The sequence below is a fragment of the Tursiops truncatus genome, chromosome 16, assembly GCF_011762595.2.
Source record: "Tursiops truncatus isolate mTurTru1 chromosome 16, mTurTru1.mat.Y, whole genome shotgun sequence".
NCBI classification, from domain to species: domain Eukaryota; kingdom Metazoa; phylum Chordata; class Mammalia; order Artiodactyla; family Delphinidae; genus Tursiops; species Tursiops truncatus.
In genome coordinates this window covers 8,909,932-8,935,186 of record NC_047049.1, presented here as the reverse complement: position 1 = coordinate 8,935,186, position 25,255 = coordinate 8,909,932, and the positions used below count along the sequence as shown (strand labels likewise).

At 47.5% G+C, this 25,255-nt stretch overlaps 1 protein-coding gene across 10 annotated transcripts in view; it reads right to left on the bottom strand.

Moving 5' to 3' along the window:
* Nucleotides 1-1,940: 1,940 nt before the first annotated feature.
* C16H10orf120 (chromosome 16 C10orf120 homolog) overlaps nucleotides 1,941-25,255 on the bottom strand; it is a 46,450-nt gene continuing 23,135 nt past the window's right edge. Inside the window, exons 2-7 of one of the 10 annotated variants that reach the window (XM_073793852.1) lie at nucleotides 14,154-14,363; nucleotides 5,667-5,843; nucleotides 4,943-5,263; nucleotides 3,541-3,593; nucleotides 3,259-3,334; nucleotides 1,941-2,720 (exon numbers count right to left, since the gene is read on the bottom strand). In XM_073793852.1, coding sequence (XP_073649953.1) covers nucleotides 1,965-2,720; nucleotides 3,259-3,334; nucleotides 3,541-3,593; nucleotides 4,943-5,002 — 945 coding nt within the window. In that variant the 5' untranslated portion in view covers nucleotides 5,003-5,263; nucleotides 5,667-5,843; nucleotides 14,154-14,363 and the 3' untranslated portion in view covers nucleotides 1,941-1,964. The other 9 variants (XM_073793851.1, XM_073793850.1, XM_033841532.2 and 6 more) reach the window with 9 other exon arrangements.

Here is a 25,255-nt window from a genome sequence, read left to right as displayed (position 1 = left end):
TGATTAACCGGGGGATCCTTCTGGGTTTCAGATGCAGACAAGAAACGAATGTGTCATCTTCTCAAACACTGAAATATCTCCCAGATCTGCCACCTTGGGGCCGAGGCAGGGCCTTCATGGGAGTAGCAATAACTGACCGCAGGGACCTTGGATTATCCTCCTGACACAAATCCAAAGGAATTGTGCCTGCTACAGCCTTGCGTGTCCCGTGCCTGCACTTGACTTGATGGGGAGGGTGTAAGTCACGTGGCTGTGCAGAAGAGGAAGGCGGCAGAGATCAGGCCGGGAACAGGCTGGCTCTGCCTTCCAAGGTAGAAGCTGCATGTCTAGGCAAGAAGTGGGGAGCATGGAACAGACCTCTAGCTTTTAGGCGTGGGCAGCCTCTTTCCTGAGCAGGGTTCTTTCCCCCGATCTGGGCTACAGGCTGGTCCCAGCTCCAGCCCCAGGGGCTCTGGGGCAGACTGACTGCAGCCACAGTCCTGTCTGTACCAGCCTCCCTGAGCTTTTGCAGTACGACTTTCCACCTCCCCCCAACAAGAGGTGAAGTCCATTTACACACCCTTGCATCTGGACCTGGCTGTGTATCTTGCTTTGGCCAACAGAGTGTGGCAAAGTGGTGGTGTGCCGGTTCTGGTCTTGGCTTCAAGAGTCCTTGCAGACTTTTGCTTGCTCTCTCGGCTCCTGCAGCAGCCCCGTGAACAAGCCTGGGGCTGGCCTGCTACAGCTGCTGGAAGAGGAAAGATGTAACCCATCACTCCCACTGACCCAGCTGATAGCTCTCCCCCGAGAAAGAGAACCACCCAAATGACCCGCCGTTGACTGCAGACACAGGAGGAACTCAGCTGAGACCAGCCCAAATTGCTGACCCACAATTAGAATTATAACCTAAATTAATGAAAGTTGGTGTAAGCTGTTAAATTTTGGGGTGACTTGCTTAACCGAAGCAGGTAACTGATGCAGGTCCCGTGGGAGTAGATGAAAAAGAGGAGTCTGCATCCTGCGAAGGCCTGGGCTGCTTGCGGTCGGGGGAGCAGCTGACAGCCAACAGCTGCCTGACACCAGGAAGCCTCAGCAGCTAGGTCTTACCTTGAGGACGCCCTGGAGATCGGGTCCTGTAAGGAGAAAAGGAGGGAAGCCACCAAACAGAAATAGACTCACGGACTGAGAGAAAGAACTTATGGTTACCGGGGGGGAAGGGTGGGGGGGATGGATAGTTAAGGAGTTTGAGATTGACATGTACACACTGCTATATTTAAAATAGATAACCAACAAGGACCTACTGTATAGCACAGGGAACTCTGCTCAATACTCTGTAATAACCTAAATCGGAAAAGAATTTGAAAAAGAATAGATACATGTATACGTATAACTGAATCACTCTGCTGTACACCTGAAACTAACACATTGTTAATCAACTCTACTCCAACATAAAATAAAAATCTGGGGGCTTCCCTGGTGGCGCAGTGGTTAAGAATCCGCCTGCCAGTGCAGGGGACATGGGTTCGAGCCCTGGTCCGGGAAGATTCCACATGCCGTGGAACAACTAAGCCCGTGCACCACAACTACTGAGCCTGCACTCTAGAGCCCACAAGGCACAATTACTGAGCCCACGTGCCACAACTACAGAAGCCCAAGCGCCTAGAGCCCGTGCTCAGCAACAAGAGAAGCCACTGCAATGAGAAGCCTGCGCACCTCAAAGAAGAGTAGCCCCCACTCGCTGCAAATGCAGAAAGCCTGTGCACAGCAACGAAGACCCAACCCAGCCAAAAATAAGTAAATAAAATAAATAAATTTTAAAAACATTAAAAATAAATAAATAAAATTTAAAACTTTTTAAATAAAATTTTTTTAAAGCTAAGAAAAGAAAAGAAAGAAAAAAAGAGAAAGAGGGAAGCCACCGGGGGCAGAGCTGCAGGAGTAATAAGGACCAGGGCACTCGGTTTCCATGGGGAATAAATAAACCTTTAATAATGGTGGGAAGCAGCTGTGTGCATGTACTCTTTCCAGGCGCTGCCTTCTTCCAGGCAGCTGGCCTTTGACACGTCACTGGGGTGGATTCCCCGTGATATAAAATCCTGACTCAGCAGCATTAGGTCTCCAGGGAGTTCGGCCAGGCGCAAAAGATTTCTGTTCGTTAAGCCAGCAATGGATCTTTCTGCTTTTTTTGGAGGGAGGAATGGTTTTAGATCATTTGGATGGTACGTCACACATTTTTTTGGTTCTTCTGACTTGAAAATTACGTTCATTTTTATTTCCTGTCTTTTCGTGGTTTTGCTCTCTGCCTCATCTCTCTTCTCTTGATGGGCATAGTCGCAGGGATCGGCGTCTCGGTCATCCTTGCCTTCCCCAGTTTTGTCCCTTCCCGGGAGGCCCAGGCCCCCTCCAGACAGAAGCAAAGAGCTCCTAAATCTTTCAATGTAGGGTAAAGGCTGCTTATTCCTCAGGGCTCGAGCGAGCTGCATTCGTTCTATGTGCTTGCTGACGTTCAGCCTCTCCCGCTGCGGCATTTTGAACTCCTCTGGGGGCACCATCACCTTCGCCGTCCATATTTTTTCTAGGGGTCCACAGGTGGCACAAGGAGGGGTGAGTTGCTTCCTATATTCCACCGCCCTTTTATAGTCTGAAGACAGCACCTGTAGTTCCTTGAGCATTTTCCGTTCTTCTTCTTGCTTATAAGTCAGAAACCTCCTGGATGCTATGGTGTGAACACCACCTAGACGCTGACAACGGGAAAGGGATGGTTAAAATCTCAACGGGACAGGAGTAGGGGGGACCCACAGGAACAACTACCTAGTGGCACCTTCACCCTCCATCGCTGAGGGTGCCCGAGCCCCTGGGTAGTGAGAAAGAGCACAGATCTTTGGGGTTAGACGAGCCTGGGTTCAACTCCTGACTCTCCTTCTTACCTACTATGAATTTGAAAGAATTTTACTGATCTTACAGGCCCCTGTGAGGTCTCCATAAGATATACGTGAAAGCAACTAGTGCAAGATAAGGGCTTGAGAAAAGGCAGCTTCCGTGACTTGTTATCACTTGTAGTTATATTGCTACTTGGGACTTCGAAATTAGAGAGTATTTTGCTTTGGCTATGCAGGTGTGGAGGCCACTAGCTCACAACGGCCAAGTAGTGGCCAACTCCAGTCTGCTGTTTGGGAGACTTACCTCTCTATTGCTGGTGGTTTCTGAACCTCTGGCTCCCCTAGCCTAACTGCCTGGCTTCCATGGGGCTTCCCTGTGTATAAATTTCACAGCACTTACTAGGATCTCTTTTTCCAAGGGGGAGTATTTTCCGACGGCAACGCGTGGGTCTGATTTGCAGAATTTGGTCCATATCCTGGAAGGCAGAGAGGTGTATTAGAACTCGGAAAGGGTCCTCCTAGTTTCCCCTTTGGAATGGGAAATCTCCAAAGGGTGATTCTACGTTAGTCAGGGTAGGGTCACTGTGACCAGGGTTTCTACAGCCTTAGAGTGGGCTCCTCCACTTGGCCTGGTTCTGACATGGGTGGGAAGGAATAGACCAGAAGCACAGGTCATACTCACCCCAATGGTGAAGCAGAACATGGATCCCCCTGGCAGCACAGGGAGTCTTTATCCTGAAAGGAATCGCTTATATTGAATACCTGGACTGGTGTTCCATGCTTATTTGACTTCCCCTCTGTAATCATCCTTTCTTGGGCCCTTGAATCTCTAGCCCTCTGTTTTCCAGTCTTCTGACAGCCATTCTCCCATTCTCTGATCATACTCTGGCAATAGGCTAAGATGGGAGGTGTCAGTGCCTGGAGTTTCTTTGTAAGACAGTTTTAATGGGAACCCAAGGGACAGTCACAAACTTCTTGCATCATAACTGGCCTACGTGGAGCTATTGTGAGGTCTGAGTTTAGGCAACAAATGACCCCTCGGGGTGAAATGGATGCACACTACCACGCTCCTGGCGTGTTGGAGTCTAGAGGAATAGAGTGGGCAGAGAGTGTGGCTGGGAGATGATCTGACCACGTCACTGCCACTTATGTGCCCATAAAGACTGCTCAGTTCTTTCAGGATGAAGGCTCATCAGCTAAAGTCTCTCCCTGGTGTTGGCTTGCCTCTCCAATCTTAGCTCCAATCTTAGTTCCTCATGCTCCATCCATGAACTCTATCTATGGTTCTTGGAATCAGCTTCTAGACATGCTCCCCGCTGTCTCAAATACCTCTCTCCCCCTAGACAACTTGCTTATCTTTCAGGGCCCAGCTTAACTATTGCTTCCTCTGAAGATTTCCTTGCAGAATAAATTATCCCTTGGCCCACATTCTCACAGCACTTCCTGTATCATGCTATAGTGCTTTGTCACGTATTGACTTGCTTGTCCAATAAATAGGTCTGTCTCTCCCTCTGCTCAAAAGCAGGTGCCAATAGCATCTTGTTCTTTGCACTGGGGCTGTTTATCATGGGATCTAGTATAGAGCAGATGTTCAGCCTGTTGACCTAATAAGCAATCATCTTGGGTTCCTGCCCAAAAGTGGGGTCAAGAGTGTTGCTGCTGGGAATGTATATTGGCACAATCCTGTAGAAAGTAATTAGGCAATATATACCAAAAGTTACAAGTGTGTTTACCCTTTGACCCAGCAATTACATGTATAAAATAAAATATACACAAGTTTGTCAGTGCAGCCTTGTGTGAGATGACAAACCTAATGGGAAACTCAAATGTCCATTAACAGGTGACTGGCTAGAGAGTTATGGTTGACCATATAATGGAATACTATATAGGAGTAATAGGACTATAGAAGTAATAAAAAGATCTTTAGTTATTTGGAAATATCGCTGAGAAATATTGTTCGTGCAAAAAGCAAGGTGCAAAAGTATATAAATTGTAGATGACTTTTTTGTGTTGGAAAGGAAACTTGTATTTGCATAAAGAAACTCTAGAATAATACATACCAAAAAAATGATAAAAATGGTTACCAGAGGTGGGTACCTGGCAGATGAGGAAGAGGTGGGAATGAGCCTTTTCACTGTGTACATTATTATTTCGTCTTGAATATTAGAACAATGTAAGCATATTACCTATTGAAAACATAAGTTTAAAAAGTAAAGAAGCAGCTTATGGAAGAAGTTGTCTCTGACAAGTACTGGTCCTAAAGCTTTCCTTTGCTTCTACCAGGAAACATCCCCAAATGGGGATATTTAGAGCTCGGTCCAGTGCTCGTACCGATGCCAGCCACCCAAAATACATTGGTGCTCCTCTTACCTGGGCAAGTTCAGTTACCTGGAACAGCTGTGAACCTGGAAATAGCAACAAGTGCCTCTGAGCCTCCTGCCCTGTATTCATTGACTCACACATTTGTCCTACAGTCAACTGCTTGCACAAGCCACACAACACCTGGCACATTGCAAGCACTCAACAAATATTTGTGGAACAACCAATGAATGATACATGATAGAATATTATGGGCCTATCAAAAAATCAAGTCTTTGTCAAATTTCCAATAATATGCTCATGATGTAATGTGATATTTTAAAAAGACAGAATACAAAACTTTATATATAGAGTATGATCCGGATGCTGTCAATATACAAATATGCAGGAGGAAAAAAGACTAGAAGGAAATTCACAGAGACATCAGCAGTGGACTGTGGGCTGATGGGGGATATTCTAGGGCTGGCCATGTACCAGCAGCCTGGTTACCTCCAGGTATTGAGATGGAGAAGCTATGGCCTTGTCCCAGCAGGTCCAGGTAGAAAAGGGTGGCACTGTCAGGACTCAGCTCCTCCAGGCATCAGGGAAAAGGAGAGTGAGAAAGGGCACCCTGCCACTCTGCCCAGAAGTGATGTCACCATGGCAATGATAGGTTTGGGGTGGGATCTGGAGACCGAGAGAAATTTATTTTAAGGAATTAACATACATGAGTGTGGGCTGGAATATCCAAAATCTGCAGGGTGGTCCAGCAGGCTGGAGACCCAGGGAGAGCCCATGTGGAAATTCAAGTCCACTGGTGGAATTTCCTCTTGTTCAGGGGACATAAGTCTTTGTTCTCTTCAGGCCTGATTGGATGAGGCCCACCATCATTATGGAGCAATGGCCAATCTGCTTTACTCAAAGTATGCTGATTTAAATGTTAATCTCGTCCAAAAACACCTTCACAGAATAGGATTTCCCTGGTGGTACAGTGGTTAAGAATCCGCCTGCCAATGCAGGGGACATGGGTTCGAGCCCTGGTCTGGGAAAATCCCACACGCTGTGGAGCAACTAAGCCCGTGCACCACAACTACTGAGCCTGCACTCTAGAGCCCCTGAGCCAAAACTACTGAGCCCACGTGCCATAACTACTGAAGCCCGAGCAACTACAGCCTGTGCTCTGCAACAAAGAGAAGCCACCTTCTCTTCAAAGAGAAGACTCATTTATTAATCAGTCTTCTGTTGTTTACATTTAGGCTGTTTTTTTTAAAATTTGGGGCACATTCTTGTCATGTTTCCTTGCACTTATTCTGTCAGGTGCATACCTAAGAGTGGAATTGCTGAGCCCTAGGATACGTGTAGCTTTGATTTCCTAGAGAATTCTCAGCTCTATTCCAAAGTGTCCCTACAATTCACCATTCCACCAGTAAAGTATGAGAATTCCCTCTTGCCAACACTAATGGGTGTCTTGTGATATCTCACTGTGGCTTTAATTTGCGCTTTCTGATTACAAATGAGGTTGAACACTTTTTCTATTGCCCGTTGAGATTACCCTTAGTGAAATGTCTATTCAACAAGTCTTTCGTCTATTTTTTCTAATATTTTTTTTCTTATTGATATGTACAACTTCTTTACATATTCTTGATATAAGCCCTTTGCCAGTAACCTATGTTGCAAATATCTGCTCCTATTCTAGACTGGCCTCTCTCCTTTCTTACTTTTATGCCAGCTACACTCCAATTTATGAGTCTTTTCCTTGATGGTTAGTGCTTTTCATGACTTGTTTAAGAAATCATTTCCTATCCTAGGTAGGAATGATACTCTACTATATTATATTGCATATATATTTATGAGTTCTCTTATATTATTCTCTAAAAACGTTTTTCTTTTGAACTTTCTTAACTTCCTACCCTCATCTTATTAACTTTAATGTTCACTTTCTACCTCTTTTTCTTTAAGTACATTTTCCAATTTATTATTATAATGGCTATCAAGGAGTATGTGTACATGTGTGTGTTTGCGTGTGTGTGTGTTTGTGTGTGCAAGTCGTACACAAGAAGTCCGGGCTTCTCCTCCCCCCTGCCACGTCTGTCCCTTCAGTCACCTCCTAGGCTCTGGCTCCCTCTGGTGGATCTTGCCACTCACTGAAAGGTGGCTCTGCAAAGCCCCACCAGCCATCCCCCTACTCCTGGGCTAAGATTCCCTATGGAGATAGACCCCTTGGTTATGAGAATGGTGCTCCTTTCTAACACTGCATTATATCCAGACTTTATATGAGCAGCTGTGCGCCTTAAAGTCATAGTTCCCATTACAAAGCCGTTGGCTCTGGGCAGACCAGCCTCCTGGACAGGTCTTCTAGGTCAGTGCTTCTCCAACATGAATGTGCATATAACCCTCCGGGGAGATCTTATTAAAATGCAGAGATTCGGTAGATTTGGGGTGGAACCTAAAGATCTGCACCTCTAACAACTTCCCAGGGGAGGCCGATGCTGCTGGTCCAAGAGGAACAAAGTTGCAACTCAGTGTGTGGGACTCCTCAGCACGAGGTGCTACGCAAAGTGTGGCCAGGGGGCCAGCAGCAGTGGTATAACCTGGGAGCAGGTTAGAAATGAAGCATTTCAGGCCTTGTCCCAGATCAACTGAGTCACAATCTGCAATTCAACAAGCTCCCCAGGTGAATCCCACACACAGAAAAGTGCGAAAGGCAGCTGGTTGGCCCCGTGAGGAATCAGATGACACACAGCCTCCACACGGACCCCCATGGAGTCAGCCCAGAGGACTTGTGGTCAGGATTCACCTGCTGTGCACCAACCTGTTTCTAACATCCAGTTTCCCAGACTTACAGATATTGAAAACAAACTTATGTTTACCAAAGCAGGAGCAAGAGGGAGAGGGATAAATCAGGAGCTTGGGATGAACATACACACACTACTATATAGATAGATCTATCTATATATCTATAGATATATATCTATATATAGGTATATATAGATATAGATATCGATATCTATATCTATATATCTATCTATAGATAGATAACCACCAAGGACCTACTGTATAGCACAGGGAGCTCTACTCAATATTCTGGGATAATCTATATGAGAAAAGAATCTAAAAAAGAACAATTGTATGTATATGTATAACTGGACCACTTTGCTGTACACCTGAAACTAACACAACATTGTAAATCAATTATACTCCAATAAAATTACAATTAAAAAATCAATCCAGTTTCCAGCTTCCTGTCTGCTTCCTCTTGGCATAAGGATTGAGGAGATGCTGGCTCAAGCAGAGTTGTTACAAATAGTTACTCAGGAATAAACAGGTCCACTTTCGGAGCCTCTTTGGGAGGTCCACCCAGAACAGTGGAACCTATGGATAAGGCAAGGCCTGTTTCCATTTAGACCTCTGGGGAATGCTTGGTCACATGGAGGTGTCAGAAGCAGGGTCTCTAATTCTTTTTTTCTGACTGAGGGGGAACAGATTATTATCTGGGGAAGGTCAAGTCCCAAAAGGGTGATCTAATCAGACCTCAGAATCTAGGCCAGGATGACGATATTCCTGCCTGCATGTGTTTTTTATTTTTTCCCACCAGAATTTCAGGCCCACCAAGGAAGACTCCCCCTCCCCAGTGGAATCTGTCCCACGGAGGTGAGTTGAGGTAACAGACACCAGGGCACAAGAAGGAGGGTCTTCCCTAGCCCTTCCCTCACCAATTAACGCAGACCACTGTGCAACACCACCTTCTCAGTCTGAAAGGAGGCTTTGAGAATTCTCCTTTGGCTGCCTGTCTTGCTATTAAGATCCTACCCAAGAGAGTCTGATAGGGTGTGGCCTGGACATTGGGATGTTTGGATGCCCTCCAGGTGGTCCTACCATGTGGGTTAAGAATTACTGTCTTATAGCGATCTGTAGTTATCTTTATCACTATCTCACTCCTCCCATTAGAATGTAAGCTCCAAGAGACCAGGAACTTTTAAAATCTTATTTATTGCTACTTTCACAGTCCCAGCATGGTCTGTGACACATAGAAGGCACTCAATAAATATTTGTGGAATGAAAAAAAAAATAGCTAAGATAGCACTGTAAGTGAACCAAGAAGCCCTGGGCCATAGGATATACTTTACCTACCATAAAATTTGCCTGTTTTAGACATGCAATTCAATGAGTTTTAATAAATTTGCTGAATTGTATAATTCACAATTCAGTTTTGGAATATTTCCCCGAAAAGATCCCTCATGGTCACTTATAGTTAATCCCCTGGCAACCACTAGTCAACTTTCTATCTCGACAGATTTGCGTTCAAGTGTTTTCTTTTTTTTTTTTTTTTTTTGCGGTACACGGGCCTCTCACTGCTGTGGCCTCTCCCGTTGTGACGCACAGGCTCAGCGGCCATGGCTCTCGGGCCCAGCCGCTCCGCGGCATGTGGGATCTTCCCGGACCGGGGCACGAATCCGTGTCCACTGCATCGGCAGGCGGACTCTCAACCACTGCGCCACCAGGGAAGCCCAAGTGTTTTCTTTTTAAAATGACCCCTTCCTAGCTTCAAATTACCCTCGCCTCCTTGGCTTTCTGCTGTAGGATGAGTTGGGGTTTTTTGTTGTCCCTCTGTCACCACTAGAGGCACTGCTAAATCCGTGCTCAGGAAACCTGCCCTCTTCCCATGAAGCCGGAAGTACCTGCCTAGGCTTGTAGCTGGGATAATGCCTGAACTCACCTGGAGAATCAGGCTGAAGATCATCTTACCTTTCCGTAGGCTAATGCAGAAACAACTCAGCAGTTCCAAGACTCTATCAGATTATGGAGGGAGGGTGTTAATTGCGGTTTCCCTTATCTTTAAGTAACAACTTCCTGTATTAGCCTGGCGTGCAGATGGTGCCAGGCAAACCAGACCATGATTCTGCTGGTCCCACTGCAACCAGACAAAGCAGGAGACCAGGGGATGGACAGCTTCCTGTATCTGGAACGCTCCTTCCTGCCTGTCACTCCTTGTGATCTAGTGGCAGAGCTGAGTCCCCAGGGCAAGGAGGAGCCACCAAATACAGAGGCAAAGACCTGGCACATTTAGGGTCGGGATATAGTGATGGAAAGAGACTGGCATTTGACTGGTAGGTGGACAAACTTTTCACTTTTTCTTCTCTTATGCACAGAAGCCCCCTAGACAGTGGACTAACCATTAAATGTCTGCTCTGCACATTTTGCAAGTATTGACATTACTGGCAAAGCTGCCCGTTATAGATGCATGTTACAGGGGTATCAAAGCAGGGTACTTAGTCTACTTAAATGTCTGCTTGAATGTAACACTCTGTAGGGAGAACATTTTTCTCTGGGTATGCTTTCTTTGGTACTCACACATGCATACATATGTTCATGGGTGCACGCATGCCTCCACTCAAGCACACCATGAGCTCAACTCTGCTAGATGTTGAGGAAACAGAGGAAAAAGACAGGACAGGGTCTCTCTTTTGCAGAAGATCTCACAAAATGGGGTGACACAGGTATACAGAAGGTCAGTGTAGAATGTAATAATGCACATTATAACTGGTGCAAGAAAGGTGGTATTCTGGCAACACTGGGAAGATTCTTAACAGCCAGGGGCTCAGAGAAACTTCCCATGGGGCAAACTATGGGTGTTCAGAGATAAGGTGCATGAGAATTTGGGGAAAGGCTATGCAAGTTTATCCACCTCCCGGGCTTTCTATTAATTTTTGGCCTGGAATAGACTCTACAAACTGCAGCGGGCCTGGAGCAGTAGAGGAGATGGGTGAAGAGAAGCAGGTTGAGGGCATTTGCTGAGTGGGGTCAGTCAGTGTTGGCGAGCGGTCTCTGCCCGGCTGCAGGGGAACAAAAGTAGGAATGAGATTTGCCAACAGGAGGAAGGAAGTAAAATTTGCTGTTGTCCCACGGGGGTTTCCGTCATCCTGGAATCCCAGAGTCTTGCATCTGCTCGGGGGCCTCTCTGGAGCACTCACCGCTGTCGGACCTCAGCACCAGACAGTCTCAGCTGGAGACGCCAGGTCTGGCCACTCAGCTCCTCTCTGCCCTGTCCCTCCAGAAGAGTCCCTGGGGCCAGTGCTCTACCCCCAGGGGGACTTCACAGTTGAACTTCCCAGTTCCCAGCCTGACTTGGGGAAGGAGCAATCTCACCTTTGTATCCAGTATGTAACTTTATGCCAGGAACCTAAAGAGACAGAATTTGGGTAGACCCAGGGTCCTGTGGAACAAGTTGGAACGAGATGAAGGAAGAACTGTGAAGGAAGAGCTCTGCGCTGTCTCTATGTCAGAATTTGCTAATCCTGTGTTACTCCGGGATTTATCTGGGTGGGGATGTGTCAGGATCATTTTGAACATGGAAAGTGGTGCTCGTCTACAGCACTGGCGCTCAGACTTGGAAAGTGCAGATTCTTTGTTACAACAGGAAACATATGAGAATTGTTCTTGGCTTAAGGTGAGGGTGAGGGTCCAGCAGGTCTCAGACATCAGACAAGGAAGGTAGAATGCGCCTTCAGCTCCTCTCAATGCAAACATCGCTCACATCTCTTTCTGGCAGGACTCTTGTTCTTTGTCTCTGTGACTCAAGATGATGGTAATATTTTAAAAGGGTCTTTTCATATGCACGTCACTCATTGCATCTTTCAAGGTGGCATATAAACAATGTGACATTTGGAGAGAAGTGGAAAACAGAAACAGGCTTTTTAAAAAGTACGCATACAGGGCTTCCCTGGTGGCGCAGTGGTTGAGAGTCCGCCTGCCGATGCAGGGGACACGGGTTCGTGCCCCCGTCCGGGAAGATCCCACATGCCCCAGAGCGGCTAGGCCCGTGAGCCATGGCCGCTGAGCCTGTGTATCCGGAGCCTGTGCTCCGCAACGGGAGAGGCCAAAACAGTGAGAAGCCCGCGTACTGCAAAAAACAAACAAACAAACAAACAAAAAAACCAACCACTTAGTTGTCTGTCACGGCTTTGTGGGGCAGGGCTTGGCTGGGAGAGTCTTCCACTCCACACAGCACTGAGCAGGGTCACCTAGTGGCTGGTTTGGAGAGTCCAGGACAGCTGCACTCCAATGCCTGGGGTCCTGGTGGAGCCCTGGAGGGCTCAGCCAGGGGCCCTTTTCCTTTCCAGGCAGTCTCAGGGCCTCTTCACATTCCCAAGGTCTCTCCAGGTAATCAGACCTCTTACGGGGTGGCTCAGGGTGCCACGAGCAAGCCACGGTTCCCAGAGACAGAAGTGGAAGCTGCCAGTGTCTTAAGGCACAGCATCGCTTCTGCCATACTCTGCTGGTCAGACCGTCAGAGAGCCCACCCAGGTTCAAGGGAGGGGACCCACCTCGTGACGAGAGGCATGTCTGAGAATCTGTGGCCTTCTTTAACCTACCACAGGAATTCTCTCAGCACCTTCAGACTTTTCTCAGTTTGCACTAAGTACACGGACATTTCTAAGGAGACCCTTTACATTTTGCTAACCTAGTAGATGAGACTATTTTCCCCTGGAGGTCATCAGTATCTTTTTTTTTTCCTTCTGGGTCTTTCCACAGCTTCTCAGGATCGCGTAACAGGTAGCCGCTTGTTTTAAATTGACATGGTAATAACTCCATGCCAAGAGGACCATCATAGGAGATGCCAGGCGGTGTGCTCAGGAAGAGGCACAGAGAGGCTGGTGTGGCGTGGCTGAGGGGCTGCTTCCTTGCTGCTCAAGCCCATCCTGTTGCAGCCCCTTCCACAAGAAGGCAGGGCAGCCGGGACTCAATCGGAGGAGCGTCTCTGTCCTCACTGCAGCCTTGCCGAGGGGCGTGGCATTAGTACTTCTAATGCCTGTAAATGCTGACTTGTTGTTTTATGATTTTTTAAAAAACTTTTGTTGAAGTTTAGTTGATGCACAGTATTATATGTTACAGGTATATGATAGAGTGATTTACAATTTTTTAAGGTTATACTCCATTTATAGTTATTATGAAATATTGGCTATATTCCCCACATTGTGTAGCTTATTTTATACGTAACAGTTTGTACCTCTTACTCCCCTACCTGTATATTGCCCCTCCCCACTTCTCTCTCCCCACTGGTAACCACTACTTTGTTCCCTCTATCTGTGAGTCTGCTAAGAAGCATGTTTTTAATGAAAATAACTGGATAGAAGTAGCAGAATAAATGCCGACATCCATATATAATGAAGGGGAACAATAAGTTTTGTATAAAATTGTAAATGCTGACTTTCAGGCTGGGAAGGGGGCGTGTGGATTTGCCCAGGTCAGAGTAGGCAGGAGGGTGACAAGGGACTTGAAGAGAATGTGGCTCGGTCCGTCTGGCCGTTCTCAGCCTGCTGCCTCTGGGCACCATCCAGCAGCGGACACCCACGACGGGCACCAGCTCATCACCCCCTGCCAGCTCTCCGGGGTTTCAGCATCAGCGTGATGAGGCCCAGTTATTGTAACCTACAAGCGCAGTCAACACTAGCACTCTGTGCCCGTCACCACTTCCCACCATCCATCGTGGGAAAGGCCAGGAATCTGTGTGATTCCAGGAGGAGGTGGGCAGGGGAGAACAGAAAGAAGTATGGAAAATGGGTATGGAAAATTGGGTATGGAAAATGTTGTGAAATACAGAGGTAGGAAAATCAGGCTGTGATGTTGGTTACATGCTGATCCCCGGGGTGATTTTACTGCTCAGATTTTATTTGCAGTGTATATTCGCATTTCCTAATGTTCTGTGTAAGTTGTGATTGGCCAAAACCGTTATGATTTTTAAATTTCTATTACTAAGTTGTAACCATAAGCCTCACACATTACTCAAAGATAATAAGAGTTCTGTTAATAAGGCATCTGAAAAAGTTAATTGATATTTTATATATTAATATGCAATTTAAAGTATAATCCAACTATTTAATCCTGTGATTGTCATACTTTTCAAACTTTAAGATCTAGGATGCCCTAACCTGCCGCTAACCCTCCGCTGTGATTCCCCCAGGCTGGAAGACATCCTTGGATGCCCATATGACTCACCTGAAATCTTTGACAGCCCCAGGATTGCCTGCTGTCCATGGGCAATTTCTGTGCCTCAGTAGCTGTGATGTTTTTCTCCTCCTCTGACATCAGGACTGTGGTGTTCTGAAGTGATTCTGTGATCACCAACAGTGGCTTTTATGCTCTTTTCAATGCAATTCCGCAGGGCGCAAGAGAGTCAGGTAGGAAGCTTCAAGCAGGTTTTTGGCCCTGAAAAGACAGAACAGTTTTCTAATTTAAGGGATTCCCCTCTTAGCAGAGGCCTGGGATTCAGTTTTAAAAGCACACACACACACACACATAAGCCCTGCTGCATCGCTGCTAGATTTTTCCATTAAGAGGGCTCATGAACGATGAAATAAGGCAGTGACGTGCAGCCTGTATGTTGAATGGGCAGGCGGCTCCTCTCCACAGCTGCATCCGGCACTGCCGGCTGCCTGGGAACTGTCCAGGGTGCTGAAATGTAAAAGTCAAACTTGCAAGAATTCTTTTCCCTCCACCAGCTGGTTCACTCTACATCTTGCCTGCATTGGACCCTAGACTCACCCAAATAAGAGGCTTGGGGACTCCTTAATGGATGGACGCTATAGCCTGTCATTCCAGGACCAGGTCCACCTGCCGATTGTGGGGCCCCAGTAACTCAGGTCATTAGGAATTTGGGTGGAAACTCCCTGGGTGTATTTTGAAGCTGGGGGGTGTTTGTTTCTGAGTAAGGGAATTCCTTATATATTCTACCTTCAAAAGCATGCTTGAGATCTTGCCCTGGGGAGGCTAAATAAGGTCCAGCATTTGAAATCCAGACCATTCATTGACTCAAGATCATCATTTTCTCATCCAATAATCTTCACCAAGGTCCTACTCTGTGTCAGGCCCAGTTATAAGTGCTGGGGACACAGTAAACAGTACAATGTCCTTCCCTCGTGGAGTTTACAGTAGCGTGGATTTGGGTGAGTGGGGAAGGATCAAGACATAAGAAACAAGTAAATAAACAAGATGATTTGGGGGGTAGTGATAAGGCTGGGAATACAGAGCCAGATGGGATAGAAGACAGTGCCTGGGGTGGAGGAGGTGCTATTGTGGATTGAATGGGGATGGCGGCCTTGCTGAGGAGGTTATATGTGATGAGTGACAATGAAGGGGCATTCTAGGCAGAGAGAGTAGCAATGCAAGGGCTGCTCCCAGGGAAGAAAGAGTCGGACGTATTAGAGAACTGAAAGAAGGCCAGGGTGGCAGAGCCTGTGGACACAGTAAGGGAAGACTGTCCCTAGGGCGTCTCCAGGAGACCACAGGTGACTCCAGCTGGACACAGCCCGTCAGTCCAGAAAACGCCATTCCCTTTGGGCTTTATGAAGTCCTAGACACCCTTGTGACCAAGTGCCTTCAGGGGACTAAATCTACACTTATCCAAGCACTTATCCAAGACATGTCCAAAGAAGCAGCTGGGAACCCATTTCCCCAGGAACCCAGCTTTGCAAGATCTGCAGAACCCAAGGTGTGCTGGGGCTAAGCACTGTGCCTTATAGTCACACTCTTGTTGGCTTGTCACCTCTGAGATATATGCTGCTAGAAGCCCCATTTTACAAATGAGGAAACTGGGGCCCAGGGAGATGAAATAACTTGTCAAAGGTTACACAACTAGGGAGCAGTAGAGCTGGGATCCAAACCCGCCCCTGTCTCACTCTTAAGCCCTTCAGCCCAGCGTATTACGGAATCAAGACAGCCTTAAGGCTTCATTCTTGCATTTATTTCCCTTAGCCACAAATACAGGAGCTAGAAATCCTTCTTACTTAAAACTCCCTACACTCAAAAATAAAATCCTGGGCTTCCCTGGTGGCACAGTGGTTGAGAGGCCGCCTGCCGATGCAGGGGACACGGGTTCGTGCCCCGGTCCGGGAAGATCCCACATGCCGCGGAGCGGCTGAGCCTGTGAGCCGTGGCCGCTGAGCCTGCGCGTCCGGAGCCTGTGCTCCGCAACAGGAGAGGCCACAGCAGTGAGAGGCCCGCGTACCACAAAAAATAAATAAATAAATAAAATCCTGCTTTGTTTAGAAGATGGACCGGAGCTGCGGCTGGTGGGTGGTTCTGGACAGTGCTCAGGACGCCTGGAGATCCTCCATGAGGGGCCTGGGGCACCGTGTGTGACCACCTATGGGACCTGAATGAAGCTAAGGTCGTGTGCCGACAGCTGGGGTATGGAAGGGCCATCGCTGCCCCTGGAACGGCCCACTTCAGCCTGGGCTCTGGAGACATCCTCCTGGACAACAGTCAGTGTTCGGGAAGCGAGAACCTCCCTGGCCAGTGCCCCAGCTCTGGCTGGTAGACCACAATTGTGGTCACCATGAGGATGCTGGTGTCATCTGCTCAGGTACCTCTCCTCCTGCGGCAGGTTCTTTCTGGTCTTTCAGCATCTCGGGTGGAAGGTGTGCACAGAGCAGGGCCAGGTGACCAGACAGATGAATATCCCTTCAGCCGGGCTGGCAGAGAACGCTGAGAGCCACGCTCTCTTCTGAACACACACTCCAGGGCCACACAATTTTCTGGTCCTGTTCCTTGCAGCCTCTCTCAGGTCTGGAACTGCTTCTCCAGAGTCTAAACATGCCCTGTTCTTGCTTGTGTAAGACGAAGCCTGCCTGTTTGGGACTTGCCCACACTAGAAAGCCACCACTTGTCTTTATAAAATTTAACTTAGATTTCCTAAATTTACCTCTTTTTAATGCATGCAGATGCAGGGGACTGGGTTCCAGATGTGATTCCTGCACCCCCAGGTAGGTCTGACACTGAACCCATTATCTCTGCAAAGTGAATAAGAAATTTAACCTTGGGACTTCCCTGGTGGTGCAGTGGTTAAGAATCCGCCTGCCAATGCAGGGGACATGGGTTCGATCCCTGGTCTGGGAAGATCCCACATGCCGTGGAGTAGCTAAGCCCGTGCGCCACAACTACTGAGCCTGCGCTCTAGAGCCCGCGAGCCACAACTACTGAGCCCATGTGCCACAACTACTGAAGCCTGCGCGCCTAGAGCCCGTGCTCCCCAACAAGAGAAACCACCGCAATGAGAAGCCCATGTACCGCAACAAAGAGTAGCCCCCGCTCGCCGCAACTAGAGAAAGCCCGTGCATAGCAATGAAGACCCAATGCAGCCAAAAATAAATAAATAAATTTATATTAAAAAAGAAAAAAAAAGAAATCTAACCTCTGTCTGGACCCAGACACTGGAATCACCCAGAGAGCTTTAAAAACTTCCGATGCTCAAGTTGCACCCCAGACCAGTCACATCAGCACTTCTGGGGTCACAGCCAGTCATGAGTGGTATTTAAAGCTTCCTGTGTGATTCCAACATGCAGCCAAGGCTGAGAACCGGGGGCATGGTCAACGAGCTAAAAGTCACATTTCCCAAATGAAATGGCATCTGAAACTCTCCTCTCTGGACAACAGATCACAGAGCGGCAGGAGGGGACGGAAAGAGGATGGTTCCATCACAGTGGCTGAGAAGAGGGTTGATACAGAGAGGAAGGAGGAAAGGTTTACCTCTCAGGGATACGAATTAGAGAGTGAAAGCATGCAAGTAAACAAAGAAGCACTGAATGTCGAACTCTCCAGTGGGTAGGAAGCAGACTGGGGAAGTGAAAACATTTGGGGCTCCTCTGTGGGCCTCCTGGCTTAGCCAACACAGCGGGAATAGAGAAAGGTACACCTTCTTCAGGTAACCTACTCAAAGTCGATGTGCAGCAGTGACCTCCTAACTCGGACTCCTGCTGCATCAGAGCACCTACGGTCCTGCCTCCTGCATCTGCCTGCCTCTCCAGGACAAGTTCTCAGCCGCTTGCTTCCCTGCTCACTGGCACCCTGGGCCCCACACACCCTCCTCCCAGCCTTACCCAGTGACTGGTGCCACTCTCTGCCCTCAGTGGTGGCCTGGGTCGGGAAAGTCGGGGTCAGGGGTGCTCCTTGCAGTGTTTGGGGGCCAGGTGAGGTGGCTGGCAGCTGTCCCTACCTTGGGCTGGCACCACAATGGTGCATTTGGAGGGACACGCGTTGGGAGCCTCTTACCCACTCCAGTCCAGGTTCCGAGGGCGTCCCAGGTGGAAGTTGCCATCCCTTGTAGGTTGCCCTTTTGGTGCGGGTTGCAGAGGCAGAACTATGGGAAGGGGCCCGTCTTACTTCATTGGAATACTTGTCCAACCTACCTTTCCCCACCATGGCTCTCAGCTTTCCGGGTCTGAAAGCTGCATTGTCCCTCTGCATTTTGGCACCTGATAAATTCCTACAGGCACTGTGGCATGTTCATAAGCCCAGATGTTACTGTAGGTGATGCCTCATGACTGGTCAGTCTCAGGACAGCCCTTGGGTTGGTGGACCCCAGCACAGAAGAGAAAACAAATCATGTGACTGTGTGTTGTCTGTGATTTCCTGGTGAATCACTGCAAGAAGGGGAGAGGTTGCATCTCAGATCAGGGAGAAAAGAGGAATGAGTGTGTCCACACCATATATTAAGGTTCAAGAGTAGTAGCAGCTTCATTCATTTGTACCTAGGTATTGATATAAGGTGATGTTATCGTGCCAAGCTTTTTCCTGATTGTTTTGGTTCTGATTTTTGCAGCTGCCATTCCCCAAGCACCTATCCCACAAGGTAACTCTCTTCTGCTGAAAGTATAACCTATAAAGGGTGGAATCATGGTGATAATTCATGAAAGTAGAACAGACGTCCGCTGTCCTGCCGGCATGAGGGGAAGGAGGTGGTGGGACGGAGCCCTCACAAGTAGGTGGATTGTCTGCATCTTAGTTGGGCTGGTTTGCACGGCAGGAAGCTGGGGAGAGCATTAAGGATGTGTCACTGGACACCCCACACCTGCCATGTACGTATCCAATCCGTTTCCAGTCTCACCTACAGTCGTAGGGTCCTGCCTACCTGTCATACATCTCTCCTCCTCCCTCACCCCCTCTCAGGGCACAGCCACACACCAGCCAAGCCACAACCACGTCTACACCAGCCAAGCCACAACCGCGTCTACACCAGCACGATCCCCTCCCAGTTTGTGATTCACTTCCGAGCTTGCTGGAGTTCTGGATTCTGTACTCGGGAAAATGCACGTTGCGTGCCTGAAGAACCCAGCCCCGGCTCTCTCGTTTGTTTTCACAGGAGGAAGTCACTTTTGTGGGGGAGTCATTTCAAGTCTGTCAGGCTCCTTCTCCAGGAAGAGTGTATAACCACAAAATCATTTTTGTAGGTACATTTAACAATGTAACATGTCCCAAAGCAAGATCCCTATGCTATTCATCTATTCTTTCACATCCCTGTTTAGACACATGCCAAGAAAACCCAAAACCAACATGCTTGGTATTTTTGGAGGTTGAATTCATTCAAACCACCTGCATGACGCTAAGTGACCACTTCAACTCCATGCTTCGCAGTTTGTCTCTTTGGTTGTGCAGACCATGGTTTTTCTTATCCCTTTCGCTCTAAAAATTCTAGTTTTCATCTCAGAGGTTTCTGCCCCAGAAACCATGCTAGAACCCCCCGGGTGTCTGGGAGGAGAGCAGGCCCCAGACATTTCCAGGCCAGCAGGGAGAACCCTGCAGCTGTCCTCTCTAGCCTTGGCTGGCCCAGCTCCCCCTGCAAACCTCATGTGCTGACCACAGTGCTGGGGCCAGAGGACACAGAAGTCAGGAACCACCTGCAGTGGTGACCAGCCCCAGGCCACCTATGGGAAAAACAGCACTATAAAAAGGTCCTCCTGTATCTGATTTCAGAGTCAGTGAATGAGCAACCTTTTAGGTGCTGAGGACACAGCAGCCCACAAGACCGACAGGGCCACAGCTCCATGGCTCTTACATTCGAGAGAAGGGAGAGAGGCACTGGATAAACACACAAATGAGAGTCCTTTATAGTGAAAAGGGTTAAGAAGATAATCAAACGAGGAAGAGGCTAGAAAATGCTTTGGGGGGCCACTTTGAATAGGGTGGTCAAAGAGCCGAGGCCTGAACAAGGAGCTGGAGCCAAGTACAGAGGAACAAGGGCTCCAGGCAGGGGGTCAGCCAGTGCAGAGCCCCCAAGCCGACAGCCAGCTTGGAGAGCTCGAGGGAGAGACTCAGGCCCAGCAGCCACGGGAAGCCCAGAGTTCGGCTGGAAGTGGGCAGGGCCATGTGGTCCTGGAGTTTAGCTTTCCTTCTTAGCTGTGTCCTCTCAACGAGGGTGACATCCCCTTCAAGGGGGAAGAGAGACATTGATTCTTAGAAGTAAAAAAAGGAAAACAAGGCAGATCAGTGAGAAACACTGCTGTAAGCTGACAGGGCAGTCCTTGGAGGGTTTCAAGGCAGACTGTCACTGGATCTGAGTTGCACAAGCCAACGCTTCCTTGAACAAACGTCCCTGGGCAGAGTGAGTCTCTGGCGACCCACCAGGCTACAGGAAGGAGGCTGCCAGAGGCAGTGGCCCCTGCTCATCAGCCTTCAGCACCCCCTTGGCCCCTTCAAGTCATGTTGGATTTAAAGGAACATGGCTGAGCGCGAAGGTCAGCAGGGCCAGGCCCACAGCTCACAGGGAGCCAGGGCTGACCTGGGGTCAAGAGCAGGGAGGAGCAGTGGAAGAATCCAGCAGCCAGCGTGGACCTCCCACCCCACTTCACATCCCATGGCCTGGCCCTCGCGGGAGGGAAGACGGGAGTCCAGACTCACACACTAGGGGCTCGCTGCATGCACCCCTAACTCCCAAAAACAAGGACATAAGGTCACCCATCATGGCCTCAGGTACCTGCAAGGTCATGCCCGAAGCCTCATGCCCTCCAGCTTCTCAGAAAACTGGTTCCAAGTGGGGGACATGAAGCAGAGGTCTCTGCTCATGAAGAAAGTACTTGTCAGGGAGCCAGGAGCACTGGTCACCAACCTGCCTCTCTCCTCCCAGGAAAGCCTCGGCTCTCTCAGCTACTCCAACTCCATCAGAGGCCAGACACAGGGCCACCCTGGCCAAGTCATTGTATGGCACAAGGTGCCTCAGCTCACGTTCACCTGCAAGGTGGATGGTCCGTTAGCAGTTGAAATTGTCCCTGGGGCTGACGTCCCAAGGGAGAATGCCAGCTACGATGTGTCCATATCACTTCTCGAGTTGCCCACGTCCCAGCACGTCGGGAGCATGGGGCCGCACTACGCCAGCCAGAGCAAAGACGCCTTCCTCCAGGTCACACTCCGTAGCCCCAATCCCTGCCTGCAGCTCTCTGTGGAAACCTGTGTGGCTTCTCCAGATCCTGGTGGTTTTGCAACTGTCAAGCATGATTTGATCCAACAAGGGTAAGGAAACTAGAAGGCCCTCGCTGGTTGACTATTATATTCACGTGGCATTCTTTTGGGGACCTGTGGCTTCTTAACTGGTAGTCCTAAATCATAACATTGTGCAGAGAGTCCTCATCATGCCCCAGAAGCAGAGCCCGGGCCCTCACCATCCCTCTCATTCTAGTTGGGGACAAATAATCATAGGAAGTCTAGACAACTTCCCTTGAATCCCCAAAGAGTCCTGGGCAGAACCCTCGCTGTCTCAGGCTCTGCTGTCTCATCCCAGCCTTTCATACCCATGCCCCGCTTCTCTTTAAGTTTTATAACTGTATTACACTCCCCATTCCTCAGGATATTTGGCCTACACTGATGGGCTGGTGGGTTACCCCAGGCTAGGCTCTTACAGTGATGAGATTTATCCTGGTGCCTTTGGTCAAACAAAGGATTTGCCAAGTTAGAACTCTGACAAGTTGTTTGCCTTTATAGCTCCCATGTCCCCCAACCAAGGCAAAATGCTTATGGATGGGTAATTGGCAACCAGTGTGAAGATAACAAAACCCATCACTTACTGATGGCAGCTGCAGAGTAGTGAGAGCCACAGCAGCCTAAAGCCCATGAGAAGCATCATGGTGCCTGCTTCCAAAAAGCCAGTGAGGGGCAAGAGGCAGCACCTTCCAGAGGCAGCGTGAGCCATGGTGCAGGAGGTGCACAGATGTGGCACTAAACTGCACTGAGTCAGAGTGAGAAAGCTCTTCCCTTTTCAATTCTCCCTTTTCAAAATATATCAAGGAGAGGGAGTTCCCTGGAGGTCCAGTGGTTTAAGAATCAGCACTTTCGCTGCCATGGCCCAGGTTCAACCCCTCGTCAGGAAACTAAGATCCTGCAAGCCACGTGGCACAGCCAAAAAACTATTATACACATATAGGAGCGAGGCTGGAATTTAACAACTGACATACTTTTCTTCTGCTTATTTTAGGTTTAATTTGCTCTCCTTTCTCTAGTTTCCTAAGGTGGAAGCTTAGATTATTGATTTTAGATCTTTCTTCTTTCAAATACACTAACTTAATGCTATAAATCTCCCTCTACACATTGCTTTAGCTGCATCCCACAAATTCTGGTAAATTGTATATTCATTTTCACTTCGTTTGAAAGATTTAATTTCTCTTGAGATTTTTTCTTTGATCTTTGGGTTACTTGGTGTTGTTTAATTTCCAAATATTTAGGAATTTTCCAGCAGCCTTTCTGTTATTGATTTCTAGATTAATCGCAAAGTGATCTGAAGATGTATTTTCTGTGATTCCTATTCTCTTCAATTTGTTATGGTGTTTTTTTATGGTCCAGAATGTAGTCTGTCTTGGTGAATGTTCTATGTGGGCTGGAGAAGAATGTGTATTATGCTGTTGTTGAAGTGCTCTGTAAATGCCAATTAGGTCTGGCTGATTGGTGGTGCTGTTTGGGTCATCTGTATCTTTCCTGATTTTCTGCCTGCTGGATCTGTCAATTAGTGACAGAATGGTGTAAAAGTCTCCAACTATAATAATGGATTTGTCAATTTCTCTTTGCAGTTCTATCAGTTTTTGCCTCATATATTTTGATGCTTTATTGTTTGCCACATATACATTAAGGATTGCCACATCTTCTTGGAGGACTGATCCCCCTTCATCATTATGTAATGCCCCTCTTCATCTCTAATAATTATCCTAGCTCTGAAGACTGTTATGTCTGAAATTAATGTAGATAATCCAGCTTTCTTTTGATTGATATTAGCATGGTAAATCTTTCTCTATCCCTTTACTGTTAATTAATCTTTATCTTTATATTTAAAGTGGGTTTCTTATAGCCAGCATATAGTTGGATCTTGGTTTCATTTTATCTACTCTGGCAGTCTCTGTCTTTAAATTGGTATATCTAGTCCATTCATGTTTAAAGTGATTATTGATATAGCTCGATTAAAATCTACCATCTTAGTAACTGTTTTCTACCTGTTGCATTTGTTCTTTGTTTCTCTCCCCACTCTACTTTTGCTGCCTTCTCTGGTTTCTGGGTTTTTTTGGCTGCATTAGGTCTTCGTTGCTGTGTGTGGGTTTTCTCTAGTTGCGGCAAGTGGGGGCCACTCTTCATTGCGCTGCGCGGGCTTCTCTTTGTGGTGGCTTCTCTCGTTGCAGAGCACAGGCTCTAGGCACACAGGCTCAGTAGTTGTGGCTCACAGGCTCTAGAGCACAGGCTCAGTAGTTGTGGCACATGGGCTTAGTTGCTTTGCGGCATGTGGGATCTTCCTGGACCAGGGATCGAACCCGTGTCCCCTGCATTGGCAGGCGGATTCCCAACCACCGCACCACCAGGGAAGTCCCTTCTCTGGTTTTAATACAACATTTTATATGCTGGTTTTAACTGAGCATTTTATATTATTCCATTTCATCTCCTCTCTTGATATATCATTTACTTCTTTCTTTAAGTTTTTCAGTAGTTGCACTAGGGTTTACAAAATACATTTTAAAATAATTGAAGTTCACCTTCAAATAATGCAGCCACCACCTTTAATCTCCCCTTTTGAAAAAAGTAGAGCAGGAAACAGCTCTAGCTATAATTTAATTACTTTGTATTGTTTTTATTTTATTTTACAGTTCCCTTCTGTTTCTGGCCAAGAATGGTGGTTTGGCCAGGAATGGTGGTTTTTCCCCTCATGGTAGTATTATAAGGTTTTTTAATAAACGAAAGGAAGAGTGGGTTGTGGGGAGAACTCCAGTTGAAATTCAAAGGTCTGTGTCCAAGCCTGATTATTTGAGCCAGAATTAATTCACACCATGCTTTAAGTTAATCCTCTTGGCCTGGGGTTTTTCTTGCCATCAGGTGCATCAAAGACAATACTTATGCCAACCTCCACTCCCGACAGAAGAACATAGCTCAGTTCAAGTTCAACGTCTTCAGCTTTCTCACCAGCTATGATGTGATCTATCTGCAGTGTAAAGTTGCCGTGTGCAAAGTGCGGGACCACGCCTCCCACTGCTCCCAGGGCTGTGCAGGGCAGAGTAAGAGGGGGCACAGGCCCCATGGAGGCCACAGTAGAGCACACTGAATATTTCCAAATGGTGGGGCCACTGGAGATCCACAAAGGAACTGATCGAAGAAAGACCCTTGTGTGATTTCTCCAAGTTTCACGTCAATCTGTTAGAAATTAGAAGTAAATTCTATTCCTGCTCAGCAAAATAAAGTTTGACAAATCTGAGGTTGTCCATGTAGAGACAGGTAAAAGAAATAGCTAAAGAGGTTCTCTCTGAGGTTTGTTGCTAAGTAAGTCTTCTTCTCTGGTTATTCAACTTCTAAGGCAGTTGCTCTCTTTGCAGCTAGAAGTCTTGTATTTTATAATTCTTCACTATCAAGAACTTGATCATTGTCTTAAACAGTGCAACATATTATAAAGAAAAGTTATCTCTTGATACCACATTGCCAACTTAAAGATATCTTTGACTCCTTAATGTTTAGATGCTAGTAGGTGTATCTTTTTGTTTCTGTCCCTCTGATGCTGTGAGAATTTATTTTCAGATCTTGTCAAGGGTCTTGTGAAGAATAAACTAAGTGTCTGTCAGAAAGTCGCTGGTTTTTTTTTGTTTTTTCTTTAAACTACAATAATTGGTCAGTTGAATCAGATGTCATTTACTCAAAACAAGCTTTATTTGTCTGTTTGAAAGGGAACAAATTGGGCCTTGGCTTTGTTGAGTTTGGGTTAAGCTTGCAAATGAGACACTTAACGACAATCACGACAACCCCTCAGGACTGCTCTGTGAGCTACCACGCACTTAGTCTGTTTCCCAGATCTTCAAAACATTACAGGAAAC